The sequence below is a fragment of the Lepisma saccharinum genome, chromosome 8, assembly GCF_977018435.1.
Source record: "Lepisma saccharinum chromosome 8, izLepSacc3.1, whole genome shotgun sequence".
In the NCBI taxonomy this organism is placed as follows: Eukaryota; Metazoa; Arthropoda; class Insecta; order Zygentoma; family Lepismatidae; genus Lepisma; species Lepisma saccharinum.
This window is the reverse complement of record NC_139236.1, coordinates 13,586,627-13,611,350: the sequence shown is the minus strand read 5'-3', so window position 1 is coordinate 13,611,350 and position 24,724 is coordinate 13,586,627. Positions and strand designations below refer to the sequence as shown.

General features: G+C 39.1%; 1 protein-coding gene across 1 annotated transcript in view; it reads right to left on the bottom strand.

Moving 5' to 3' along the window:
• LOC145991371 (trehalase-like) overlaps window positions 1-11,546 on the bottom strand; it is a 27,746-nt gene extending 16,200 nt beyond the window's left edge. Inside the window, exon 1 of the mRNA XM_083127364.1 lies at window positions 11,376-11,546. Within this exon, the coding sequence (XP_082983490.1) occupies window positions 11,376-11,461 (86 nt within the window). The 5' untranslated portion in view covers window positions 11,462-11,546. The remainder of the gene's footprint in view (window positions 1-11,375) is intronic.
• Window positions 11,547-24,724: the final 13,178 nt, after the last annotated feature.

Below are 24,724 nucleotides of genomic sequence, written 5' to 3'. Positions count from 1 at the left end.
AAGTGTCCCCCTCCGATTTCCATTAAACCTGGCAGGTGTATAGTGGGGCCCAATGGAAGAAATACGTGTTTTTTTGTTTCAGCTAAAAAAACGGTTTTAGGGGGCAAAAACCCCTCAAATGTCAAGATGAGGACAAATTGAAGTGAGGATCTGACCCCTGTGTCCCCCTCCGATTTCCATGAAACGTGGCAGGTGTATAGAGGGGCCCAAAGGAAGAAATACGTGTTTTTTTGTTTCAGCTAAAAACTGTTTTAGGGGGCAAAATCCCCTCAAATGTCAAGATGAGGACAAATTGAAGTAAGGATCTGACCCCTGTGTAACCCTCCGATTTTCATGAAACTTCGCAGGTGTATAGAGGGGCCCAAAGAAAGAAATACGTGTTTTTTTTGTTTCGGTTAAAAACTGTTTTAGGGGGCAAAACCCGCCTCAAATGTCAAGATGAGGACAAATTGACTTGGGAATCATCTGACCCATGTCCCCCTCCGATTTCCATGAAATTTGGCAGGTGTATAGCGAGGCCCTATGCCATGTTTACGTGGTTTCGGGGTCAGATCCCCACTTCAATTTCTCCTCATCTTGACATTGAGGTGGGGGGCTGTCCCCTAAAAACGTGTTTTAGCTGAAACACAAAAACACGTACTTCTTCCTTTGGGCCACTCCATACACCTGCCAAATTTCATGGAAATCGGAGTGGCACACGGGTCAGATCCCCGCGTCGATTTGTCTTCATCTTGACCTTTGAGGGGGGTTTTGCCCCCTAAAACAGTTTTTTTAGCTGAACCACAAAAACACGTATTTCTTCCTTTGGGCCCCTCTATACACCTGCCAAGTTTCATGGAAATCGGAGGGAGAGACTTAGACCTCCCTTGTAAGTGTATTAATTAATTACAAATCGCGCACGCGCGCACACACACTATATATATATGTGTGTGTGTATGTATGTATTATATATATATATATATATATATATATATATATATATATATATATATATATATATATATATATATATATATATATATATATGTGTGTGTATCTTAGCAGGTAACAATATGTTATAAACACATTCTTACTTTCCAAAGAAGCGCATGTGGGATGACAAAACAGATCCGGATCCGAAAATTCCGGATCCGGATCCTTAGGATCTGGAACCAACCGGATCAGGATTTCGGATCTGCCAGGATCCGGATCTGGCCATCCCTACGCTGTATGACAAAGGAATTGTAAAATAGATTGGGCACAGCTGTCAATTATGTAAAAAAAATCTACTAATCTCATAGACCTTAGTGTTTATAAATACTATCACATAAATATAAGGAATAGCGTATCTAACATGCATACACTATATATTTTTATTATGGGCATACATGCTTATCGTTGTTTTTAATATTGTAAATGTTCAATTTATGTAAATTTGTGTATCACATATGTGCGTTATGTAAACATCTTTGATGTTTATATACCTTAATATCTATTATATCTTATGTATATTTACATGTATCTGACGATATCCATACCCATGGAAAATGGGTCAACGGATAAATAAAGATGATGATTATGATTAATGATTATGATATGCTCATGCGTAGCGTGTAGTGACGAGCGTATTCAACTATGCAAGGCCAGATGCAATGAGTGGAATACATTGATACAAGTGCTGGAAAATTACTTAAGAAATGTCAGGGGTTTGCAATAAACCCATTCATAACGTCGTAGGAATTGTTGTCATTTATACGCTCTCACTTGTATTTGGAAGTTCAACGAAACTTTAAAATAATCGGAGCTTAATCTTGTATTTTTGTCACAGAACAGTCAATCCAATTCGTTATTTCGTGCACACGAGGGTCTGTAACTTATACTATATGTCACTGATTTGAGATAATTTTGTGAAGATGCTTGTTCTTATAACTAGTTACATTTGATTAAAGTTTCGAGGAGCATAGAGGAGCAACTGCCCCGATTATTTTATGCAAATTTTGTAAAATTTTCTTGTTCGCTAGCCCGCAATGCCTGCTTTTCTAAGTTTCATCAAGTTCAGAGCTAGGGGGCGGCGGGAGTCAACCGTGGATGCCGAGCGATCTAAATTTTAAAAAAAAAAATGTAAAAGAGAGAATGCCATGGCGCCCCGTGAAATTATTTGCGCCCTATTAAATCAATATCGTTTTCAGTTGCAAAAATTGGACCTCAAAATTTTCTTGCTCGCAATGTAATTGTTTTCTGTGATGTATTTAAACAATATGTGTTGTATATATGTATTGCATAAACTTTGAATATGTACACAATTTATTGTTTGCATGTTGCATATGTATTTTCTTATTTTATGTCGCTCCATGTTGCGTATGTGTAAAACATATATTTTATATGAAAGTTATACATGTTATGTACGAAAAGAATTATCTCGGAATGCAATCATTCATTTTCTGCCATTCAAAAATACAGTTTGTGTGCTTCTTTTCCAATATTAGCTAATGTAAAATTAATCGTTTGTTCCAAACGAATTCTTTAGCACTGACTTCTACCCCCTTTTTGCGTAATTTATGAGGATAATCACATCATTGAACTACTATTACCACTAGTAATAATAATAATAATAATAATAATAAATTAAAAAATAAGGTAAGTGCTCCCCTGTGATATGCACCATGCCATTAAGGCGTATAGGGGGGTTAGGGCCCTACACTTTCTTGATCACGGCCAAAGGTGGGGGTGATGTGATCAGCACTACGCCCCTGGCTGCCTTTACCCCGCAGAGTTTCCTCGAGGAACCCACTTTGTACGACGCTGGGTGGGCGCCGGAGCCGCTTGAACAGGTGGAAAAAATCCCGGTTCTCCCCCCCCCCCCCCGGATCGAACCCGGGTCTCTCGCATGGTAGTCAGACGCCCTAACGGCCTTTTTTTTTTTTTTAAAAAAAAAAGGAAAGTCCCCTATGCGGAAGCTTTCCCCATCACACTTCATTCACTCATATCATTTCATTCATATTTCAATTTCAGGACTTTTCAGTACAGACAATCACAAACATCCATGTCCGAGCCAGGATTCGAACCCGGGACCCCTGGCGTCGTAGCGCGATGTGCTAACCACTCCGCCACAGGGGCCGACATCGACTGAGCTACCGCGGCTACTATAACAATAGTAGTCATTATTATTATTATTATTATTATCATCATTATTATTATTTGGTACGTTTTTATCCTGGTAATTGCTCCCCCCAGACAAAAATTCGTGGTTACGCCTCTGTACAGGTCACGAAAGAGACCAAACAATATATTCTCTCGTGATCGATTGCATAAATCACTTTATTTCGAATTTGTAATAAATCTTATTTTTATACAGGGTGACTGGTAATTAGATGTATTTCCTGAAAGGGGTTAAAGTAGAGACAATTTGCAATAAATTTGACCACATGATACCCCGTCCTAAAATTAGTAGTTTTCGAGATAATCGAATTTCAATTGTTTTTTTTAAAAAAATGACAATTTTCCACATAAAAAGATGAATTGAGAAAAAACTGCTCATTGTATGGAACTTATTTCAGCTTTTACTGATAGCTAACAAATAAGTGGTTCGTTGAAAAAAAAAGTTTTCCCAAATAACAATCACATGTAAGTAACGGGTGGGTCTAAACTTACATGTAATGATAAAAAAATGCACTCTTAGTTTACTTGGAAACGTATTAATAACAAAAATGGTATGACACGAAGCGTACAAATTACTTAAATTACTTCCTTGTGACATCTGCTATCCAACAAGGTACAAATGTTACTAACATTTACATTTGTGTACAAGAAATAATACTTCATTCATCTTCATGTGAATGGAATCAATGAACAATACAATTAAAGAACATTACACTTCTTGTTCAAAGTGGGCACCTCCGTTACGAATGCAGGCACGCAGGTTTTTACGGACATTTGGTCTCTTAACTCGTGATGTGATGGTGTCCTTGATGTGTTGACCAGCTGTTAAGATCCTCTCCCTGAGCTCTTCTTGCGAGTTTACCGGTGTCTTGTCATGTGGCTCCAAATGTAAAAGTCGCAAGGCTTCAAATCGATCGGGGGATCGAGCCGGCCAGAGAATCGGGCCGCCTCGGCCAATCTATTTCTTTGGGTAATTTTCATCCAGCCACTGTCGCACGCCCAGGCAGAAGTATGGATGGACGTCATCAACAATCATTTGATCGAGCCTTTTTTTCTGCCCGAAATCTTAAATGGCATCACTTATGAACATTTTTTTGAGGAACGCGATGGCAATGTTGTTGGAGGATGTGCCTCTAGCTACAAGACGTGACATGATTTATCAGCATGATAACTGCCCAGCTCGATCCCCCGATCGATTTGACGCCTTGCGACTTTTACATTTGGACAATGACAAGACACCGGTAAACTCGCAAGAAGAGCTCAGGGAGAGGATCTTAACAGCTGGTCAACACATCAAGGACACCATCACATCACGAGTTAAGAGACCAAATGTCCGTAAAAACCTGCGTGCCTGAATTCGTAACGGAGGTGACTACTTTGAGCAAGACGTGTAATGTTATTTAATTGTATTGTTCATTGATTCCATTCACATGAAGATGAATGAAGTAATATTTCTTGTACACAAATGTGAATGTTAGCAACATTTGTACCTTGTTGGATAGCTGATGACACAAGGAAATAATTTAAGTAATTTGTACGCATCGTGTCATACCATTTTTGTTATTAATACGTTGCCAAGTAAACTAAGAGTGCATTTTTTTATCATTACATGTAAGTTTAGACCCACCCGTTACTTACATGTGATTGTTATTTGGGGAAAACTTTTTTTTCCAACGAACCACTTATTTGTTAGCTATCAGTAAAAGCTGAAATAAGTTCCATACAATGAGCAGTTTTTTCTCAATTCATCTTTTTATGTGGAAAATTGTCATTTAAAAAAACAAAAAAACAATTGAAATTCGATTATCTCGAAAACTACTAATTTTCGGACGGGGTATCATATGGTCAAATTTATTACAAATTGTCTCTACTTTAACCCCTTTCAGGGAATACATCTAATTACCAGTCACCCTGTATATTTTCATGAAATATAACTCTGCTATCGTCTCATTATCAGTGAAAGGTGCATCGTAACTTGGATTGGCAATATAATTAGCAGAAGGGTGGGACTAATTCGATGGAGGTAACAACACTTCTGGACGCGAGGCTAAGGTGCACATAGATCCGTACCACCAGCCGCCACTGCACTACAGCCTTTCCCGAAATTTTGAGAAGATAAAAATTTTCATCACATGGAAGCTGGGTGATGCTTTACGAACATTTTGGTAAATGGGGGACACCATCCCACGCACCCCTCTTAATTGAAGCACTCACTTGAACATAATATGTGACTTATCTATGAATAATCAGTGTCATATCCGCTTGGTATGTCTGAAGAAGTCGCAATGTAAATTACATTTTGTTTAGATATTTTATTATGAATATCGAATCAATAATTTGTCTCGTTCCACGTCTCTACAACTCTCAAAGGATCTAGTTTCACGTATCATTATTACAAGCCCCTGGTTTCGAATGTATGACAGGACATGTATTTCATTACGTTCGTTACTTTATCAATTCACCATTCATCCTGCTTAGAAAAGGACATGGAATTCCTAAATATACAAATAGAAATGGGATAGATCGAACTTCTCGGAGCAGAAAGAAGGAACCTAACTTGGATGCTGACAGTTCATAATTTAATGATATTATGTTACCGTGTTAATATTATGTTATTGTGCATGTATGGATTTATAAGCCATTTCGCCCACACGAACAAAATAACTACCAATATCCACCAATCCAGGCTATTTATTTAAATATTCAATATATTAAGGACAAGAAGAGCGACAGTTTAGCACAAGTTGCGCATTTATTTCAATATCGTCGGAATGGGCACGCCAAGAAATAAACAGGCTCGGCAAGAGAGTATGCATTTCTCTCCATGTTGCAAGTGGAAGCGATTTTTTAAGTTGATTAAGCTAGACACGATGTTTGAAAAATATGATGAATAAGTATTTCCAGAATCCCATGTATTCCTTATGGAGAGACAACTTCAAATTCAAGTTACGGCTAATCAAATGGAAGTTTCGACTTTTCCTAAGACCAAGAAATTGTTAAACGTGTATTTCTCCGTCCATGTACTTTCCTACGCCTTTACAAGTTTGTTATTCCCGAGGGAACGGATAGAGTATTGCTCCCGTAAGCGTAATCCGCGGCCATCCCGGCAGTGTTGCCAAACCTCATGTGCACAAAAGAGCTAAATTGCACCTTAAATGGAGCTATAGTTGACTTTGAAGATGCTAGTTTTGCGGAGGCTCGACAAAGTGCCTCCTAACGTTGATTGGTCACGATCGAGCTGCAAGTTTTAGATTTGAGTCCTAACTTGAACATGTGTTCCTTCTTCTATTTAATTTCATTCTCATCGTTGCGATTAGCGTAGAGAGGCAGACAAGCGACGTAAAATAAGGGGGAAACGAACTAGAACACATAACTGGGCACAGGATAATAATAATATTAAGTTATATTCTCCCACTCCCCCTTAATCCAACATTTCTGAGTTCCAATATCGAAGAAACTATTGTTTTCTTTTCCCTCGTTTGATCATAATCATCATAGTTATCCACCAAACAACACCTGAAACGCAAATAACCAGTGAGATAAATTTTGCAGAGTCGGTCATCATTCAGACCCCACGATGTCCTCTACTTTCCAAAAAATGTTTGTTCATTGATTGATTTGCTTTATTTTACTTCGCTTTTTATGCCACTTTTGACTAATTTGCGAAGATGGAGATGAGTGACGATATGATGATATTGATGAATGGATGCTCAGAAACAACCATGCTCAGGCCGGGATTCGAACCCAGGACCCCTGGCGTCGTAACCAGGGTCGTAGGGAGACTCATGCGGGACCCAGGGGCAAACTACTCAAGTAGGGCCCAGAGTTACTGCTATTATAGTGGCTGGATCTACTAGTACAAAAAATGCTTAATTTTAACATCTGGGGTGGTAAACAAATAGGCTATAATTCTCTTGATTATGATTAAATATGTGTTTATTTATTTTTTACAAATGCTAGAGACTAATAAGAATAAGAGTTGCGCAAAATAACCAATAAAATAGATACTGTGAAGTACAATACATTTTTTACTCATTAACAAAGCAATGCTTACTTTTTTTATTAATTCATTATCATTTTTCATTTTTATGAAGAAAGTATTTGTACTCACTTGTGACTTAAGACTTATATTATTTCTCTCTTGATTTTTTTCTGTAAAAGCAACGATTTCTTCGTTAAAATTAATTATTTTTGGCTCTTTCATTTTCAATTGACTAAAGCAAGACCACTAAGGCATTCCTGGCACATAGTACTCCGTAAATAGGTTTTTATAATTATTTTCAATTAGAAAACTATGTCTCTGCCTTTGCTGCTGTGACCGAGACATGCATACAGCAGGATAACTGGAAGTCAATTAACTAACTATATGAGGTTCGTGGCGAAGCTCAATTTCTATAGAACTTGACAAATAGAAGCTTGTATCAGTTCTTATGTGTCTACAACTGCTTTCATGCCATTAAAACGATTATGCAGTTGTGAACAAATTGTGTCTAGTTAGTAAAATATTGATACTTTGAACCAACTCTCTCGATTGGTAAGTCTTTGGTCCTGAAAGATTCTTATTCATTCATTAATTTGGTTTATTTTACTTTGCTCTTTTGCAACTTTTGGCTAATCGCGACGATTGCGGTGAGTGATGATACGATCTAATTGATGAAGTGACACTCTCAAAGAACATCCATGTCCAGGCATGGATTTGAACCCGGGACCCCGGGCGTCGTTGCGCGCTGTAATAACCACACCAAGTGCTAAAATAATTTGTCAAAATACATATTAATCTTTTTGATTCTTTTGTTAGAGAATTCACTTGAAATCTCTCCACTTGGCTTATTTCCATCACTTCGGCAATTGCTTCAAATTATCCCCGAAGCTCAGTCAGTCATTTCTAAGAGAGCGTTCCCTAAGATATCATATGGAGCCATATTATCACGAGATTCTGCTTGTAATGACTTAGAAGCGATATTATTTGATTCAAGATTTAGATTGAACAGCTAATAATAAAATGAAACTGAAAGATTAAATTTTCCCCTTAATGCTGATGGCCTCACTTCTTTCATTTGACTTTCTGCTTGTTAATGTTATAGAAGACAAAGCTTCCCAAACGTCACCAATCCTCTCTCTAACAGTATGCACAGCTTCATTTCTTCCTGCCCATTGTGTTGCATTAAACGTTTTTAGAGTTGGGTTCGACTTATTCCTTCTTCAATATTTTAACTATCGCCATCGCAGAATACTGTTACCAAAAATAAATACACATTCTAAACTGTTTCAAAAGACAGGGCTATTTCCCGTTTACCTTGTACGTACATACAGCATCTTTAAGAACCAAATTAAAATTTTCACTAGCGCAATGCACCTAATAACCTGGGGCATTGGTGTACGCAGGGTGAGCTGATGGATCTACAGCTCCTCCCGGAATTTTGAGAAAATCAAAATTTTCGAAAGAAGTCAGTAAAGATCTTCGGACCGAAGTGCTAAATGAAGCCACTTTAAAAATGACCCATGATTAATTATTGTCTTTGAATAACTTTTAGAAAGAAAGTTAGAAGTAGTAATTATGAAACATTTATAGCGTATCCCGCCTTCTCTACAACGCAGCTATGCGTATCCACCTTTACAATTCCAGCCTCCTCCGAAAAAATCCTGCGTACGCTAGGGACTTGAGGTGCAGTTGTTGGAATATTTTTTACAAGATTTATGCACCAGAAGTGTAGCAATGGTTTGCATGTAAAGTGTTGGCATAAGTTCCACACCTAAGAAGTGTAATATGAAAGATTTGATTTCGTGTTGCATACAGGGTTGGGCATAAGTAGGTACACAGTTGTATAATAGGTATATTAGGTGGATTGGAATGAGCATTTTGACCATATGTTTGTGGCTACAGGAAAATATCTCTTTATTAAGTTTCCCAGCTTTGCTAAGTTTGTCTTTTGTTTATTAATTGTTAATTTTTCATTCTTTTCAGTTTCTTGTGTCGCGATGGCTGGGAATTTAACATTGTGTCAAATCTAGACTACAAGAGTGTGTAAATGGTGAAGGACACCAATTTGAACATTTGAGATAGTAATAGTAATCTTCAGTGTTAAATGTTTCTTCATAAAACTATACTATAGTGGAATTTAATTAAGTTTATACTGTACTATACTATATACTGTATACTGTATACCTACTGTCTCATCACTGTATACCTACTTATGCCCACCCCTGTATAATTACTTATTTTATTTCTTATCATGAAAACAAGGTTATGAAACTATATTTTATTCATTTTTGTCTGTTTAGAACGAGGTATGTAATTGAGAAAAAAATAGTTTATATTCAAAAGCAACTATGCTGACCATTATCAATGGGTACCTGGGGGCAACCCTGGGGGAGTAAAGGCAGTCAGATTGTGGTGCTGATCACATCACCTCAAAAATTGTTCAAATCGAGAATGTGTGGAGCCCTACCTCCGCATCCCCTAAATTTGCCTTCATGGCACGGTGCTATACGCACGGGTAACTTTACCTTTTATTTTATATTCGTGCCAGAAGTTGTAACTATCAATAAAGTAATCAGAAGTTCGAAAAAGTTAGCAATTATGCACAGTGTCAACTATAGGTGACACATACATATTAATGCAAGTACTGCCTCAATTTCAAAGAAATGCATGTCAGTCATATATTATCATTATAGATGAAAAAAATAAATTTGAAACAAGAAAAACATTATTGAAGATTAGGCATACACAGGCATACTACGAAGAAATTTTCAGCAAGAAATACAGGCTCGACCAGGACTCGAACCCGGGTGTCTGGCATACCGCGCCATTGCTCGGTATGCGATTCCACGCAGCTAAGACAGGCCGGCTCGGTAGCTTAGTGTTGTCGTCTTCCGTGGCTGAGTGGTTAGCAAAGCTCGCTACAAAGCCAGGGGTGCCGGGTTCGAATCCCGGGTAGGACTTGGATGTTTGTGTTTGTCCGAAATGACTGAAAACGAGAATACAGGTTGAGAAATGTGTGAATGGCGGGATACTGCCGAATAGGAGCATTCCTTATAAACAAAATCACGGTATCACAATAACACGGTATGCCAGAGACCCGGGTTTGAGTCTTGGTCGAGCCTGCATTTTTCGCTGAAAATTTCCACGAAGAAAAGCATTGTTCATAAAGAAATGAGAATTGTCGGGTTAAGTTGTTTGTACTTTTAAATAAATATTTTGAGTTCCTCCGAATATCACAGAACGTTTTATATGCATGTTCATCAGGGTACTGTTTGCACAAGTTCCAAGCCTGTTTTCTATTTTTCAATATAAGAATGAGTTCACTGTCAAACCAAATTGGGTATTTCGCAAAGCGCGCTATCTTGTTGGGAACAAAGTCATTTATTGCAGCTTCCACAAACATGTACAGTGTGTCGTTGACCTCTTCCTGTTCCAGCAGAAATCAGGGTAGGCGTCTGTTTCATTCCAAGTGGCATTTCGTCACAGGCAGCGAGGTTCGTTCTGGGGGTGGAGTTTTTGACCTTCTATACTCTTAAGTTTTTGACCTTCTCAGCGGAGGGGAGGCGCACAGCGACATCGAGAGAGGTATGGTCTGAAGGCAGCAAATTATTTTTATCACCATTGAGCACCATCTTCGCGATTAGCCGAAGGTGGAAGAAAAGCGAAGGAAAATTAAACAAATGGACCTACCATCCAAGTGTTTTAACAGATCCCGTGCCTGCCAGTATCATTGACAGAGACAATTTTGTAGAGGTAAGAGGTAAGGCGATACTAGGACTGGCTCGGTAGTTCATTTGTACACGCTTCGGTTGTACGCAAAATAAAATTAGAACGGTGCAATGTTGCGAAAGGATGACACGCAAAGCCTTCCGCATTAAAAAGAGGAAAAATTGCTGGTACAGCAAAGGCACGGTGTGCCAGAGACCAGAGTTCGAATCCTGGTCGAACCTCCTACTTTCTACATAGTTTATCTTGTGTGTGCCAAATTATTAGTTAACCATTCACTCGTCGTCGCCAAGTGGAATGCGACACGTTGAGCTCTATGTTTGCAGACACACAGGGCTCGAAATGGGAATTTTCACTAAACGAAACGCTTTACTTCCGTTAACATGCTGTCTGTTTTTTTTTTCTATTGTTACGACAGTGACGAGACGGAACGGGAAGGTTCCAGTTATTCACGAACCGGAACGCATTCATTTCGATCCCTATGGACACATTATCTGAAAACAATGCATAACCATGCAATCTTCCTTACCTGTCACACGGTGGCTCTAAATCTTGGCCTGCTGCTCTTGTCAATGACGTCAAGAAAGTAAGAACTGATAATATTGCGAAGTTCATGATGTGTCTACACTCCGTGTGTCAAATAACTTGCAAGCTGAGCCACAAAACTCTTTTATAGCTAAACTTCTTCTCTAGAAAAGATAAATAAAACAAACACGTGAGCTTTCGCAGACAGCTTTTGCAACTGATAGGGAAGTGGAAAGCTGTACCTTGGGAGGGGGAAGGGGGAGGGAGGGAAGATCTTATCATTCTTTGACATGTACGGATTACATTATATGACTTCCATGAACCTGTTTCAAGAATCTCATATCGCTTGTATTGCAATGTTCGCATTGGCAAGGACGAACGTGGCCGAATCGAACATTTTCCACGCCGAGTTGACCGGGGAAAGGGGAGGAGGGAGTCCGTTTTAATGTCAAGAGGAAATGTTTCGAATCACCTGCTCAGCAAATTGTAGGAGAAGCTACCGGGGAACTCCTTGTCACGTAAAAGAGTCAACTGGTTTCTTTATCACGATTTAAAGCCATGTCAATTGTAACGGGACTTCGGAAAGCGGAAAACCAAAGAGAAACCTTCCATCTTCTTTTCATTAGTATCCATAGGCCACGCCAGAATATTGCGTGCGCTGAAAATTTACTCCCTCACAGAATATTTGTACTACAAGTTTCATTTTTCATCAAGAATTGCGATATTAGGAGAAGTAATGGTTTTAATACTGGCTATTCATTTCTTCGCGAAAATAGTGGAAACCTTGGAAATGTAAGGTAAACAAAACTGTATTTTAAAATTAAATAATGCGGATAGGCACCCCCCCCCCCCACACACACACACACAAACACAAGTATTACTTTATGTGCAGAAGTTGACTTAGGAATGAGTGGGTGTTCAATATCACGAGAGTCGGCCTCCGTGACGGATTGCTTAGTACAGCACGCTACGACTCCAGGGGTTCCGAGTTCAAATCCCGGCCTGAACATGGTTGTTCTCTGTGAGTGACATTTTACATCAATTTCATCATCATCACTCATCCTTATCGTCGCGATTAGCCAAACGTGGAAGAAAAATGACGCCAGGTAACAAAAGAAAAAAATCCTTAAGATGATACCTATGTGCATTTAATTGTCGTGTATGTTGTTAAAACAATTGAAGCATTAATGTCAAGCACATGTAATTATCATGTAGATTCAAAGGAAATACAAAGATGGTTTTATAAATAGACAACTATTATATGCTTTCAGTACTTAATTACTGCATGAATGCACAATACATTAAACACGTGTTATATGTTTAAGAGTAGCAGCCATTGGGTGCCAAAACTAGGGTCACAATGACAGTTTACTTTCTCGTAGTGCGGGGACAAAAAGTGGGGTGCAACTGCCTCCCTAATCGCCGCCACTGTGTTTAAATAAAACTTAATGTTCCGAAAGCATGCCAATCGCTGACTGTAATTCAACGCAAGATGTGTGATTCCTATATATTACAGCAAATTTCCTCTTATAATTTAATCTCTTGCGCCGAGTGTATTTTCCAAATTTTGTAATGGTAGGTTTCATTCATCTTTTTGATTTACAGAACAGTCCTTACATGCCTTCCGAAATCACACATTAGGAATTTTTAACTCGAGAGATGCCCTCAAATTGTTGGAGTTTTCATTTCTTATTCTACGAAAATATATTGCATGCAAATGGGAGCAGAACTTCAGGTCATTGCTTAGGAAAAAAACGTTAGAGGAAGAAAGAGAAAGGCAGGAAGATAGAGGGAGTGCAAAGAAGAAAGAATAGAGAAGAAGAAAGAGATAAACTGAGTTAGATAGAGAGGTTCACAAAGAAAGACACACACACACACACACACACACACACACACAGAGAGAGAGAGAGAGAGAGAGAGAGAGAGAGAGAGAGTGAGGCACGAAAGATGGAGGGGAAGGATAATAGGAAAAATCAGAGGAAAAAGGAAGATAATCGTAGTCAGGGGTGTTCATCCCTCCAAGGCCTATGCCGCAGTCTCCCCCAAAAAGGTAGAACTTCCCCCACCCCTTTATGCCGAACTATTTACTCAAATTATTTTGGTCAGACAAAATTTGCGGAACAATATAATACAGACATATTTAATCATTGTACTTTATGTTTACTTTAGGTATTGTTTACAATGCAGACAATTACATGTATATTTTATATTACTTTGCAGTGGCGGCGATTGGGTTCCAAAACTAGGGGGCAAGGGCAGCTTATTTTCCCTTCGTAGATAAAGTGTAGCATAGTGCAGGGGCAAAAGTGGCAAAACGTGGGGGGGGGGGGGCAACTGCCCCCCCTAATCCCCGCCACTTTGCCATTGATTGAAATAACATTTTACACAAATGATGTTAACTTCTGATGTGGCAAAGCTGTTGCAGCAGGCTTATTGATAATTTCCTCAATTGGCTCCACTTTTAAAATATCGGACTAACAGGATGGAATTAAGGTAGAAGACATTAAACACTCATCAGTCATACACTAACATCGTCTGTTTTAAATGATTGTAATTACACTCATTGTGTATTCTGCAGAGCAACTTGTCACTTGTATAGAGATCAGAATTGTATACAATACCTGCATATTTGGAAAGGTCGAAAACTGGACAACACCACACACGGTATGATTGAAGAAATTCATTCTTAACATTTTTCTGCTTATCCATAATTTATTCAGAACCCGTCACGTCGTCTGTACCTGAATTACTTTCTTTCTCATCCCCATCTTCGCAAATTAGCTAAAAGTGGCACAAAAGCGAAGTAAAAATTAATCAAATCAAATCAATCCTATCTTCCCCATCACGATTGCAAAGCTTCAGAAACATTTCACAATCAAATAATGTGAACAGGAAGGATAGTATTAAGAAGTTTTAAAATTATTACGTGTCATGTTTCTCGTAGCTCATCTCATTAGGCTGATTGTGTTAACCTGGTCGCTGAACCTGAACTTGAAGCACTTTCATCATTGGTGTGATATTGTCAAGGCCCACTTCCAAATTTAACTTCCACAGTTTTGTGCTTTATGGGAAAATTATTTTTAGTTTCATATGCATGTTTAAGTTCAGTGTGTTTTCCCACTTATCCTGGCGATGATTTATTATATCAATACACGTATATTTAATTGCATAATAGATAGAATGTAAAGACTTCTACATGTACTCTATACACACAGTGGTGCAACCACATCGGGCAGGGGTGCATTGCCCCCAACCTTGACGGAAGTCAATTCTAGGGGGGCAAGGGGGGCAAACATTGACGGCCAAGGGCACCTGCAGGGGGTCACAGAGGGGCGATTGCCCCCTTGATTTCAAATTTTATGTAAATACTTTACTTTTCGTAAAATTTTCTATCTCGCTTCGTTCGCAATCACTGCCAGATATATAAACCGTGAAAGGTGTCGTCCTAATTGCGAACACTTGCTGCCTGAATAGGAATATACTCGAAGGGCTGTGTCCTAATCGCGAACACATTTTTCTGCCTTGGGACCTACAACTTTCTCTCACGCTTCCCGAGTCTATTTAACGATTTCTTTTAAAGCTATTCAGTTCCGGACTTGAGACTGGTCAGTGTTTTTTTGGATCATAGAAAATTCAACATGATTAAAGTAGTAGCCAAAGTATATATAAGTTAATAATAAAAGTGTGGATTATTTTTTATAGGAATACGTACTGCACACTTCATAACTGAAAAGAGCTTCGTCATTTAATATTACAATTATTAACTTTATCTAAATTTCAAATTCAAATTTCAAAACATGACATTCTTCTTAAATATTTAGGAATACCACCAAGTTCCTTATAGCTACAGTACTTGTTAGTGCTCCTCTCCAAAAAACAAAAACATATTTTTTCTTCCGTTTTACATCTTCAAGGCTCATTTCCATCCTAAGAATCATGGCATTAAAATTTTTTGCCTCAGCCTTTAAGCTTTCTGTATAAGGTCTTACACTCTCGAATGCGACTACCTAGCGCATGTAGTGGGTTCCATCCCTCCACTACATTACTTGGCCGGTGCTTCCTGTTGAAGCAGTTTCACATCACTTAAGGCAAAGGTTATCAAGTCATTAACACACGAATGAAAGTCAGATTACGTCGACCGACTGAAAGGGTGAAATAACCTTAGAGGGATTTACAAAGCAGAAGTCAATCAGGTTGGCTATTGTTGTTAGTCAAACTAGCTGTTACCGAAATGTTGTAAAATGAAAGGAGTTGTTCATTTTAAGTTGGCAGACGCAGTAGTTTTCGGTTAATAAGTTCTGTTTAATGTTCCACACCACTAACTGAACATTAATTTATTTCTAACTGCAAGTGTTTCTTCCCTAGATCTGTGGTGTGGAACTAGGAGTAGTTTTCTACTGTACGTACGTACATGTGAGTTAAGAGGTGAGACGGGTCTTAATACATAGAATTCAAACACGGCGGAGAAAGTGACGAAAACTCCTTGGATAGAACGATATTGCAACTTACTTTGGGGGCCCTCAAATCTGATTTTCTTAACTAAACACTACTGCGCACCAAACACAACGCATGATGAACTGATAGGAGAAGCAGAGCAAATACAGAAATACAGAAGCTCGAGAGATATGTCGACCTCCGTGGCGAAGTTGTTAGCACAGCGTGCTACGACGCGGTTACCGGGTTCGAATCCGGCTTGGCCATGGATGTTCTATGTGAGTGTTCTTTCCTCAATTTCATCCTATCATATCGCGAATAGCCAAAAGTGGCGGTAAAGCAACGCTAGCAAAAATAAATTCAATGTTTTTCCAATAAACATGCACAAGAAACAGAATAACAGCAAAAGTTTTGACATGTCCTTTCGCAAGTACGTATATTTTATACACAAGAAGCCTTTAGTAATACTTTGCGGGAAGGCCCAAAATTTGTAGATCCGGCAATGCTCGCAATGCCTGCTTCTCTTGGTCTCATCAAGTTCTGGACCGTAGCTAGGGGGCGACGGGAGTCGACTCCGAACGATATAAATGAAAAAAAGTTGTAAAAGAGAGAATGCCATGGCACCCCATGAAATTAATTGCGCCCTATTAAATCAATATTACTTTCAGTTTGCAAAAAATTGGATGTAAAAATTTTCTTGCTTAGGTATAAAACATATGCTGTGAAAGTTATACCTGTCATGTGTACACAAAGAATTATATTCGGAATGTACTTTCTGTCTTTCAAAAATACTGTGTGTGTGCTTGTTTTCCATTATTGGCAAATAGTTTGTTACAACACAAACAGGCTTACTTTAGCACCGACTTCTCCCTTTTTTGCGTTATTTACGAGGATAATAACGTCTTTGATACTACTACTACTACTACTACTACTACTACTAGTAGTAGTAGTAATAATAATAAAATAATATAATAATAATTATTATTATATCATTTTGGCACATTTATCCTGGTACTTGCCTCCGTCAACCCAGACAACAATTTGTGGTTGTGCCTCTACATACACATGTATTTGAACTAGCTTGTAAGCTTCTTTGAAATGGATTTTCCCCTTTCAATTTACATAGTCAACGAAAGTAAGCTTTAGACAACGAAAACTGACAATATTTTACAATTATCCAGTCAGTAGCACGGCGATTAGGTTCCAAAACTAGGGGAGCAAGGTGTCCAAACTAGGGAGGGGGCAGGACGGTTTACTTTCCCTTAGTAGATTAGGTTGAGCATAGTGCAGGGGCAAGAGTGTCAAAGAATGGGATGGGCTATTCCCCCACGCCCCCACCCAATCGCTGTCACTGCAAGGGAAACACATCGTGCCTGAAATCATCCAACATTAGGCTAAAACTGAAGTCTGCAGTGTGTCCGAAGTTCCGAGCCAACTCGGAACTACCACATTGAAAACACCAGCCATTGTTTACCACTTGCCGAAATACCAACAATCGAAAGGCGCATAGCATTCGAAATATTTAATTGCAGTTGAAATTAAAAGACTAAAGAAAGGAAAAGCACGGCTCACTTTCACGTTTCCTAACATAAAACGTACAAAACTGCTTATAGGCTGACTGCCATTGCTAGTGTACTGAACCTTATTTTTAACATTTTATCTGCTTGACTAGCCTTGTATTTAGTGGCGGCGATTGGGTTCCAAAACTGGGGGGGGGGGGGGGCAAGGTGCCAAAACTAGGGGCAAGGACAGTTTACTTTCCCTTGGTAGATAAGGCAAAAGCTGCAAGAAGTGGGGCGAATGCCACCCTAATCGCTTGTATAAATGCGAAAGCACGTCCCTCCCTTTTCAAACCGATTCTAAAGGAACGAGAGGTGGTGTTTGATTTCAACCCCATCGCAGTGATCACCCACAGGCAGGTAAAAAACCTGTACATAATAACCATAACTAAAAATCAATAACAAGTCAATCAAATGAAACGATTCCCCCATTTTTGTGTGAAGATATATAGAATTGGTAGCTAAACTTTAAAATTTTGTCCCCCCTGTGGACACCCCTGATCGTAGTAGCCAAGAGCAGCGAATCAGGTCCACAGTGGCGTAACTATCGGCGCCGAGCCTCACGTCGCGGGTAAGAGTGGCATCTCAGGGAGCTCCGTCTCATACCAGAAAAAAAAAATAGAAGGATACATATAAAAGAAAAAAAATCAAGCACACATTGACAAGAATTTTGAGTACCTTCTTTTATTTCCTTGTACACGTTCATGAAACGGTATTTTCACATTATACACTAGGCCCACAGCACAATTCTTCTTTCACGTCCTGTGAAATTTCCTCACACAAAAGAAAATTTGCAAAAACGCAAATAGTTACTTGCATAAGAACGTGAAATATCTCAAAAACCCTTGACAGAACTGCACAGCTATAAATAGAGGCAGCCCCAGACTTTCTGCTGTGGGCGGCTTCACGAGTGTCAAAGATTTGGGTGAGCCACGTCTTCAAAGAAATATGTTTTGATATTCACGTTGTTATTACGGGATCCAAAAAGGTAAGCCAGGCGGGTGTCTTCCTGTCGTTTCCTCAGCGCTCTCTTGCCAAGCAATCAATCAGGGCTGCTATCGAATCATCAGTAACGAACATCGACAATGGACACAAGAGCTTGTCTAGGAATTTCGTCGAGGTAGATATTGCGATAAGGAAAGAGATGTCTCTTCCTTATTTTTATCCGTTAACAACTTTCTGTAGCTCACACAGACGGCATCACCATGGACGTCGGGGGGGGGGGGGGGTCGAACGGCTCGGTGCACTCCCTAAGATACAAGAAACCGTAAGTTTGTTACTCTTATTGTTAAGAACAGAAATAAAGTTCATTTAGTTAGTATTCGAACAGAATAATCAAAGTAAAAATGCATTGGATCGAAAACATTGGGTGAAAATACAGGAACAAGGTTATATTCTACCATTCCATCCGAAGAACAAATGGTTTCACAGTTTTCAAAGTTCTAATAATTACAGTTGTAGGTTAGAGGTCACACAACACACTCTATAAAGAAAATCCCCCTAACATTTAAAGCCTTGAATGAAACGTGCAAAGGTTAATATCAAAATGCATTTCAGATACTAAGTGCATAAAATGCAAATGAAATAATGGGGAACAGTTGTGCTGGTATTCACTGGATGGTGGATCGAGTCTCCACATTTATATAATAATAAGAATTATTATTATTATTTGGAATAAAATTTATTTTTTTAGTTTATAATATTTATTATTGTATAATAACATTTATAATCGTGGTAATAATACTTATTATTTATCTACTATTCTACTTTTATCATTTGCCCGACCCCCTCTGCAAAAATTTCTGGCGACGCTCATGGCGCCAAGGGGTGTTTGCACTGTGCAAGGGTCCGCACCCTCAACAAACGTGATAGGAATCACGTTGTCCGCTTTCGATTTCCGATTGTCGTCGTGTATGCTCAGTGTTTAAACACAAAACGGGATCTGTGATTGTGAGCATTGCTCAAACAATAAGCAGACTGTGAGTCACTGCATTACGCTTATCTCTCTTCTGTGGTTGATGAAAACAAGTACATCTGCAGTTTCTACTTCATTCATTTACAGTTTTTCATCGTCATTGAAGAGCTTTCTCCAGTTTCCCTCCTGCGTTATTTTAATGTTTTAGTTTTTAAAAAATATATTATTACTGGTGCACAGAACTGCAATTTATAATCATGGGGATTTGCCCGTTCGGGAGGATCTGTAAGAACACGTATGAAAACTTGCAATCTGGTAGATGATGACTCAGTCATTTGCTAGGTAAACGTCCAATGGCTTCCGTGTCTCAGGTGAATGTATGACGATAGGGGGGAATAAAACGATGGGGAGTAAGAGAGACGGCGATTCTGAACGGAAGAGTTGGAGAGAGAAGGAAGTCGATAGATCGTTAGAGGAGACATTATAGTCCATGGCCAAAATCAAGAATTCGGTATAATTTGGGGGTACTAATTTTCCTTTATGCCACAGTTATATGGGTGTGTAAGGATACCAAAAAAACATGATTGCCATCAAAAAGTGCTAGCTAATTGAAATGGCGGCCAATCCAAGATGGCGGATGTTGACAATTGAAAAAAATCGCTATATCTCTGAAACCAACGGCCCGATCTCAACGAACTTTTTAAAAATGATACCTTAATATGCGTTCTATATTTAATGTTATCTTAAGTTTTTCGATAGAAACAACCGTTAAGTAGTTAATCATGGATTAGTAAAGAAAATATTTTTTACTATTTATTTTATATTTATAATTAATTTATTAATAATCTAGGCATCTTAGAAGAAAATGTTCCAAACAAATATTGTAGCGTAAACGCTTATCTATAATTTGACATATTACACTTGTTGGTTTTCATCTTAGAATTAATACAAAAAATAATGAATTATGTAGTTGTGAATCGAATTCTTCTAGCAGCATGTGTCCTATTTAATTACACGTATTGTAACTGGTATTGACTAATGAATAGTATATTATTGTTATACTTGCAATAACATTTAATAATAATCATAATAACTGTTATTAGTATTGTTATTATTATTAATAATAATAATAGTTGTTTTTGTTGTAGTATTAATTAGCCATGAATTTTGTGTGATTGTTACCGATGTCCATCGAAGAATGTTACTGATTGAGTGAAATTAAAATTTTGCATGCGGCAGTACTTAGGCTATTTTCACCCGTCATCCAAACTCCTTACAATGTATAAAAAACCACCATTCGTGTCTCTAAAATCTCCTTACCACGGTAAAAACCGAGGCGGTACAGGAGCACCCAGCGCATATATTCCTATGAACAAGACACAGGAGACCATACATACAACCATACAAAGATAGCCTCCCCGATGGCTTAGTGTAACGTCGTCGCCTTGTGATCAAGGGGAGTCGGGTTCGATACCCTGTGGAGGCACAAGTGGTTCGGATGGATCCCACTTTAAACTGTAGGTCCACTCCGGATTTTCCTATATGTGCAAAAGGTGTATTTAAAAGGAAAATCTTAGGCCTCCCCGATGTCGCAGTGGTAGCGTCGTCGCCTTGTAATCAAGGGGTCCCGTGTTCGATATCCGGTGGAGGCACAAGTGGTTCGGATCCCACTTTAAAACTGTAGGTCCAGTCGCGATTACCCTTACTGTGCATAAAGTGGACTTAAAACAACAAATCAATCAATCAATCAATAAAAGGAAAATCTCAAATCAAACAACACTACAAAGGATTGTGCTGGCCGTAGGTTCAGACGCCAGAGCCTCGTTGGTCTCCAAGACTGCAGTTGCTGAGGTGAAGTACGTGGAAATGAGGTTAACATTTGGGAGTGTTTAGAAGAATATCGTAACATACGTGTATACTCGTTATTAGTTATTACAGCCGAAATGTTTGTCTTCAAGAAAGTAAAAATCTGTAAAAACAGAAGACGGACCAGAGAAGTTATATTATATGTGGGGGAAAGGCATTCACCAAAAGACAGACAGTTTCGTACAGTGCTGCCGTGAGCAGCAATGTTCATTGAGAATAAAGATGCATGATTTATCGGCTGAAAAATTTCTTCGCATGTGTCCAGCCAATTTTACCAGTATCAAGTCCTTAAGAAAACTAGAAGCAGATGCTTCATCCTCCCATTTGTTTTCTGAAAGTCGTTCTTGCTCATTAAAGCATGCTGAGAAACCCTTGAAATCAGTGGCGGCTCGTGGTTCTGAATTTTGGTGGTTGCAGAAAAAAATATATAATATATTTAGGGGGAAATGGGGTAGCCCCGGACATGTTCACACAGTGATGTGCTTCTTGGTAAGAAGATGCAAAATTGTTTTAAAACAAGCCTGAAATATTTATTTGGAATGTGATCTTTATTGACAAAGCAATGTTATCGAAAGAAATGCAAAAAGAAGTACATAAACAAATGACAATACAGATCGCTACATTTTACATATTTTCAGATATTGGCGGGTACCACCGGACACTTAAGATAATTGAAAAAAATCATATTCTACACTTGGAAGGAACAATAAGAACACCTACCCAGGAAGTTTACAGTGATCACATGTGTAATGGATATCAGTTGATTCGATATCGGTGCAGTTGTCATGAGCCCAGCCATCGCAGGATTGACATTGAATCCAGCCTTCATTGAACGTTTCACCGCAAATGATGCATTCAGTTGTGCTATCCTGTTCGTCTGGTCGTATGTCCTCTTTGTTATTGTCACAAGCAAGCTGATCGTGGCCCATTAGCTTCTTGCGTCCTTTCTTTGCTAGTACATGTGTTGAGGTCTCCTTTCTTTCAAGTTGCTTCTTATATGGTGAAGATGTTAGTATCTCACTCACTGCAGTTCTTCTTGTTCGTGACGCTAAACGTCCCTTACGATTTTCTGGTAATGGTGATAACTTTTCAATAATGGAGAGCCCTTTGCTAGTTGATGGACGAGGAGATTCAGGTTCCTCGGTGACATGTAGAGAACGTGGATCCACTGCAGACGACGGAGAAGAAGCAGCCCCCGTTGCCTCCACCGCTGCTGAAGTTGAAGGTTCTGGGTCTTCACAGGTTTGCGGAGTGTAACATCTTTCAACGCGAGTCACGTTTGCGGGCAGGTAGTCAATGTCTGTGAATATATTACGGTTGAATGGATATATTCCAGTGCACGAAAATCCATTGAGAGCAATGTCCATGCGACACACCTTACGGTATGCCTCTGTAACAAGGTGTGCTACATCATAAACCGTTATCTTTACTCCAGCATTCTTGCGCATCCACATCGAACAAACTTCATTGTATGCTCCTTTAAACGGTTTCGTAAAAGACCTGTCAAGGGGCTGAGTCTTGTGCGTGGTATGTGGAGGAGTACTGAGCATATAAATACTGTGATCCCTCGCATATTGGATCACTTTCAAATCCTTATGACTGCAATGTCCGTCAACAAGTAGCAGAACTGGAACGCTATCACACAGTTTCAAGAACGCCTACATTTTGTCCGGTGTTACCCTCCAATTGCCTGTCCGGCGCTACCCGACACGTACCATTCGACAATAACATGCCTCATACTATCACACAGTCAAATATATAATTGCGGTTTCACACACGATTTGTTCAAACCGTAACCAGTACACTGACAACCATTTGTGTTTCGTTTACTTACCTTTATAATAGCAATGACCTGCCTTAAGTTACTTCGGGACGAACACCGCATACGCAGAAACAGAGCGGCTTGCAGTACGTCCGCTATTCTTCACCGACCAACTCCTACTAGTGCCTCCATTTCGATCTGCAGCCGAGAGATCGGGAGAAACGTGGCGGGCGGCGCTGACGGAGATGCCGACATTTGAGGCCTGTAATGCCCGCTTTTTTTTGTGGACATCTTGCAAAACGAGCACTAACCTGTGTTATAACACGCAAAAGTTATTCTGTAATTCTTCCAAGTTCCACCCTTATATACACAAATAAATACGCTTTAGAAATTATATTAAGAGCCACAGATAATACTCTGTAAAACATTTTAATCATAGTTTTGACCAGTAACGTCCTGCTTAAGTTTATATCCTTGAAAGAGTTTTGTGTCGATGGGGATCGTTTGGAGGTTTCGAATGTGCAACACTGTATCAAGATTACGCTGCAGACGAACCGTTAAAAGCTAATGGTGTTCGTGAGCTTCCTTGCAATCCGAAATCTCCTAGCTCAAGTTTTTTGTTCCTTCGCGACTACAGAGCTGTGAATATAGTGGCAGGCAGATGTAAACCAAGAGCGTGTTAATTTCGTACTGTGCGTAAGAGTGTTATTCTTGGTTACTTGCTTGGTTACTTACTTGTTTGTGTTATTGCAGTGTGTATGTGTGTTGTGTCAGTCAGACGATTGGAATGCCAACCGCAAGGTTCACGTTAGAACAAAGAATTTTTATGTATGACACTTACGTGAAAACAGACTCGTGTCGAGACGTGTGTAGGCAATTTGTACAGAAATTCCCAGGCGTTTCACCTCCACATAGAGATATGGTTAACCGTCTTGTCCTTAAATTACGAGAAACTGGATCGTTAAATTTTAAAACACCTAAGCAAAAACGACGGATTCTAACCGAAGCAAAACTCGATGAAATTGGTGCAGCGTTAGAACGTTCTCCAAACAAACCTCTACGCCGTGTTTCACAGGAGATGGGCGTGTCAAAATCATCAGCACATACAGCCACTAAGCTACTAAAATTAAAACAGTACAGAGTTTCTATAGTGCAAGAATTACGGCCCCCTGCCAACGTAAGTAGAGTAAATTTCTGTAATTGGGTTTTGCAGAATATTGTAGATGGTATTGTTGATCCACAATTAATAATTTTTTCGGATGAGGCATGGTTTCACTTGCGTGGTCATGTTTGTTCACAGAACAATAGATACTGGAGCACTGAAAATCCCCGAATAATACACGAAGTTCCGTTACACGATGCAAAAATTGGTGTGTGGTGTGCTGTAAGTGCCAAAAGAATAATAGGGCCTATATTTTTTGAAGACACAATAAATTCAGAGAGGTACCGCACACAAATACTCGCGCCGTTTTTTCAGTTGTTATCAGATAATGAGAGACAATATGGGTATTTTCAACAAGATTCGGCCACAGCCCATACCGCCGCTGATTCTTTGGACGCTATAAGGGAGGTGTTTGATGACAGAATAATTTCAAGAGGTTTATGGCCTTCACGTTCGCCAGATCTTACCGTATGTGACTATTATTTGTGGGGAACCTTGAAAAATAGAGTCTACCGAAATAACCCTCAATAGCATCGACGAACTAAAAGACAATAATAAGGGCAGAACTAGGAAGAATTACGGAAGAAGAACTTTTGCGTGTGAATCAAAATTTCATCAAACGATGCCAGGAATGTGTGAATGTAGGTGAACATCA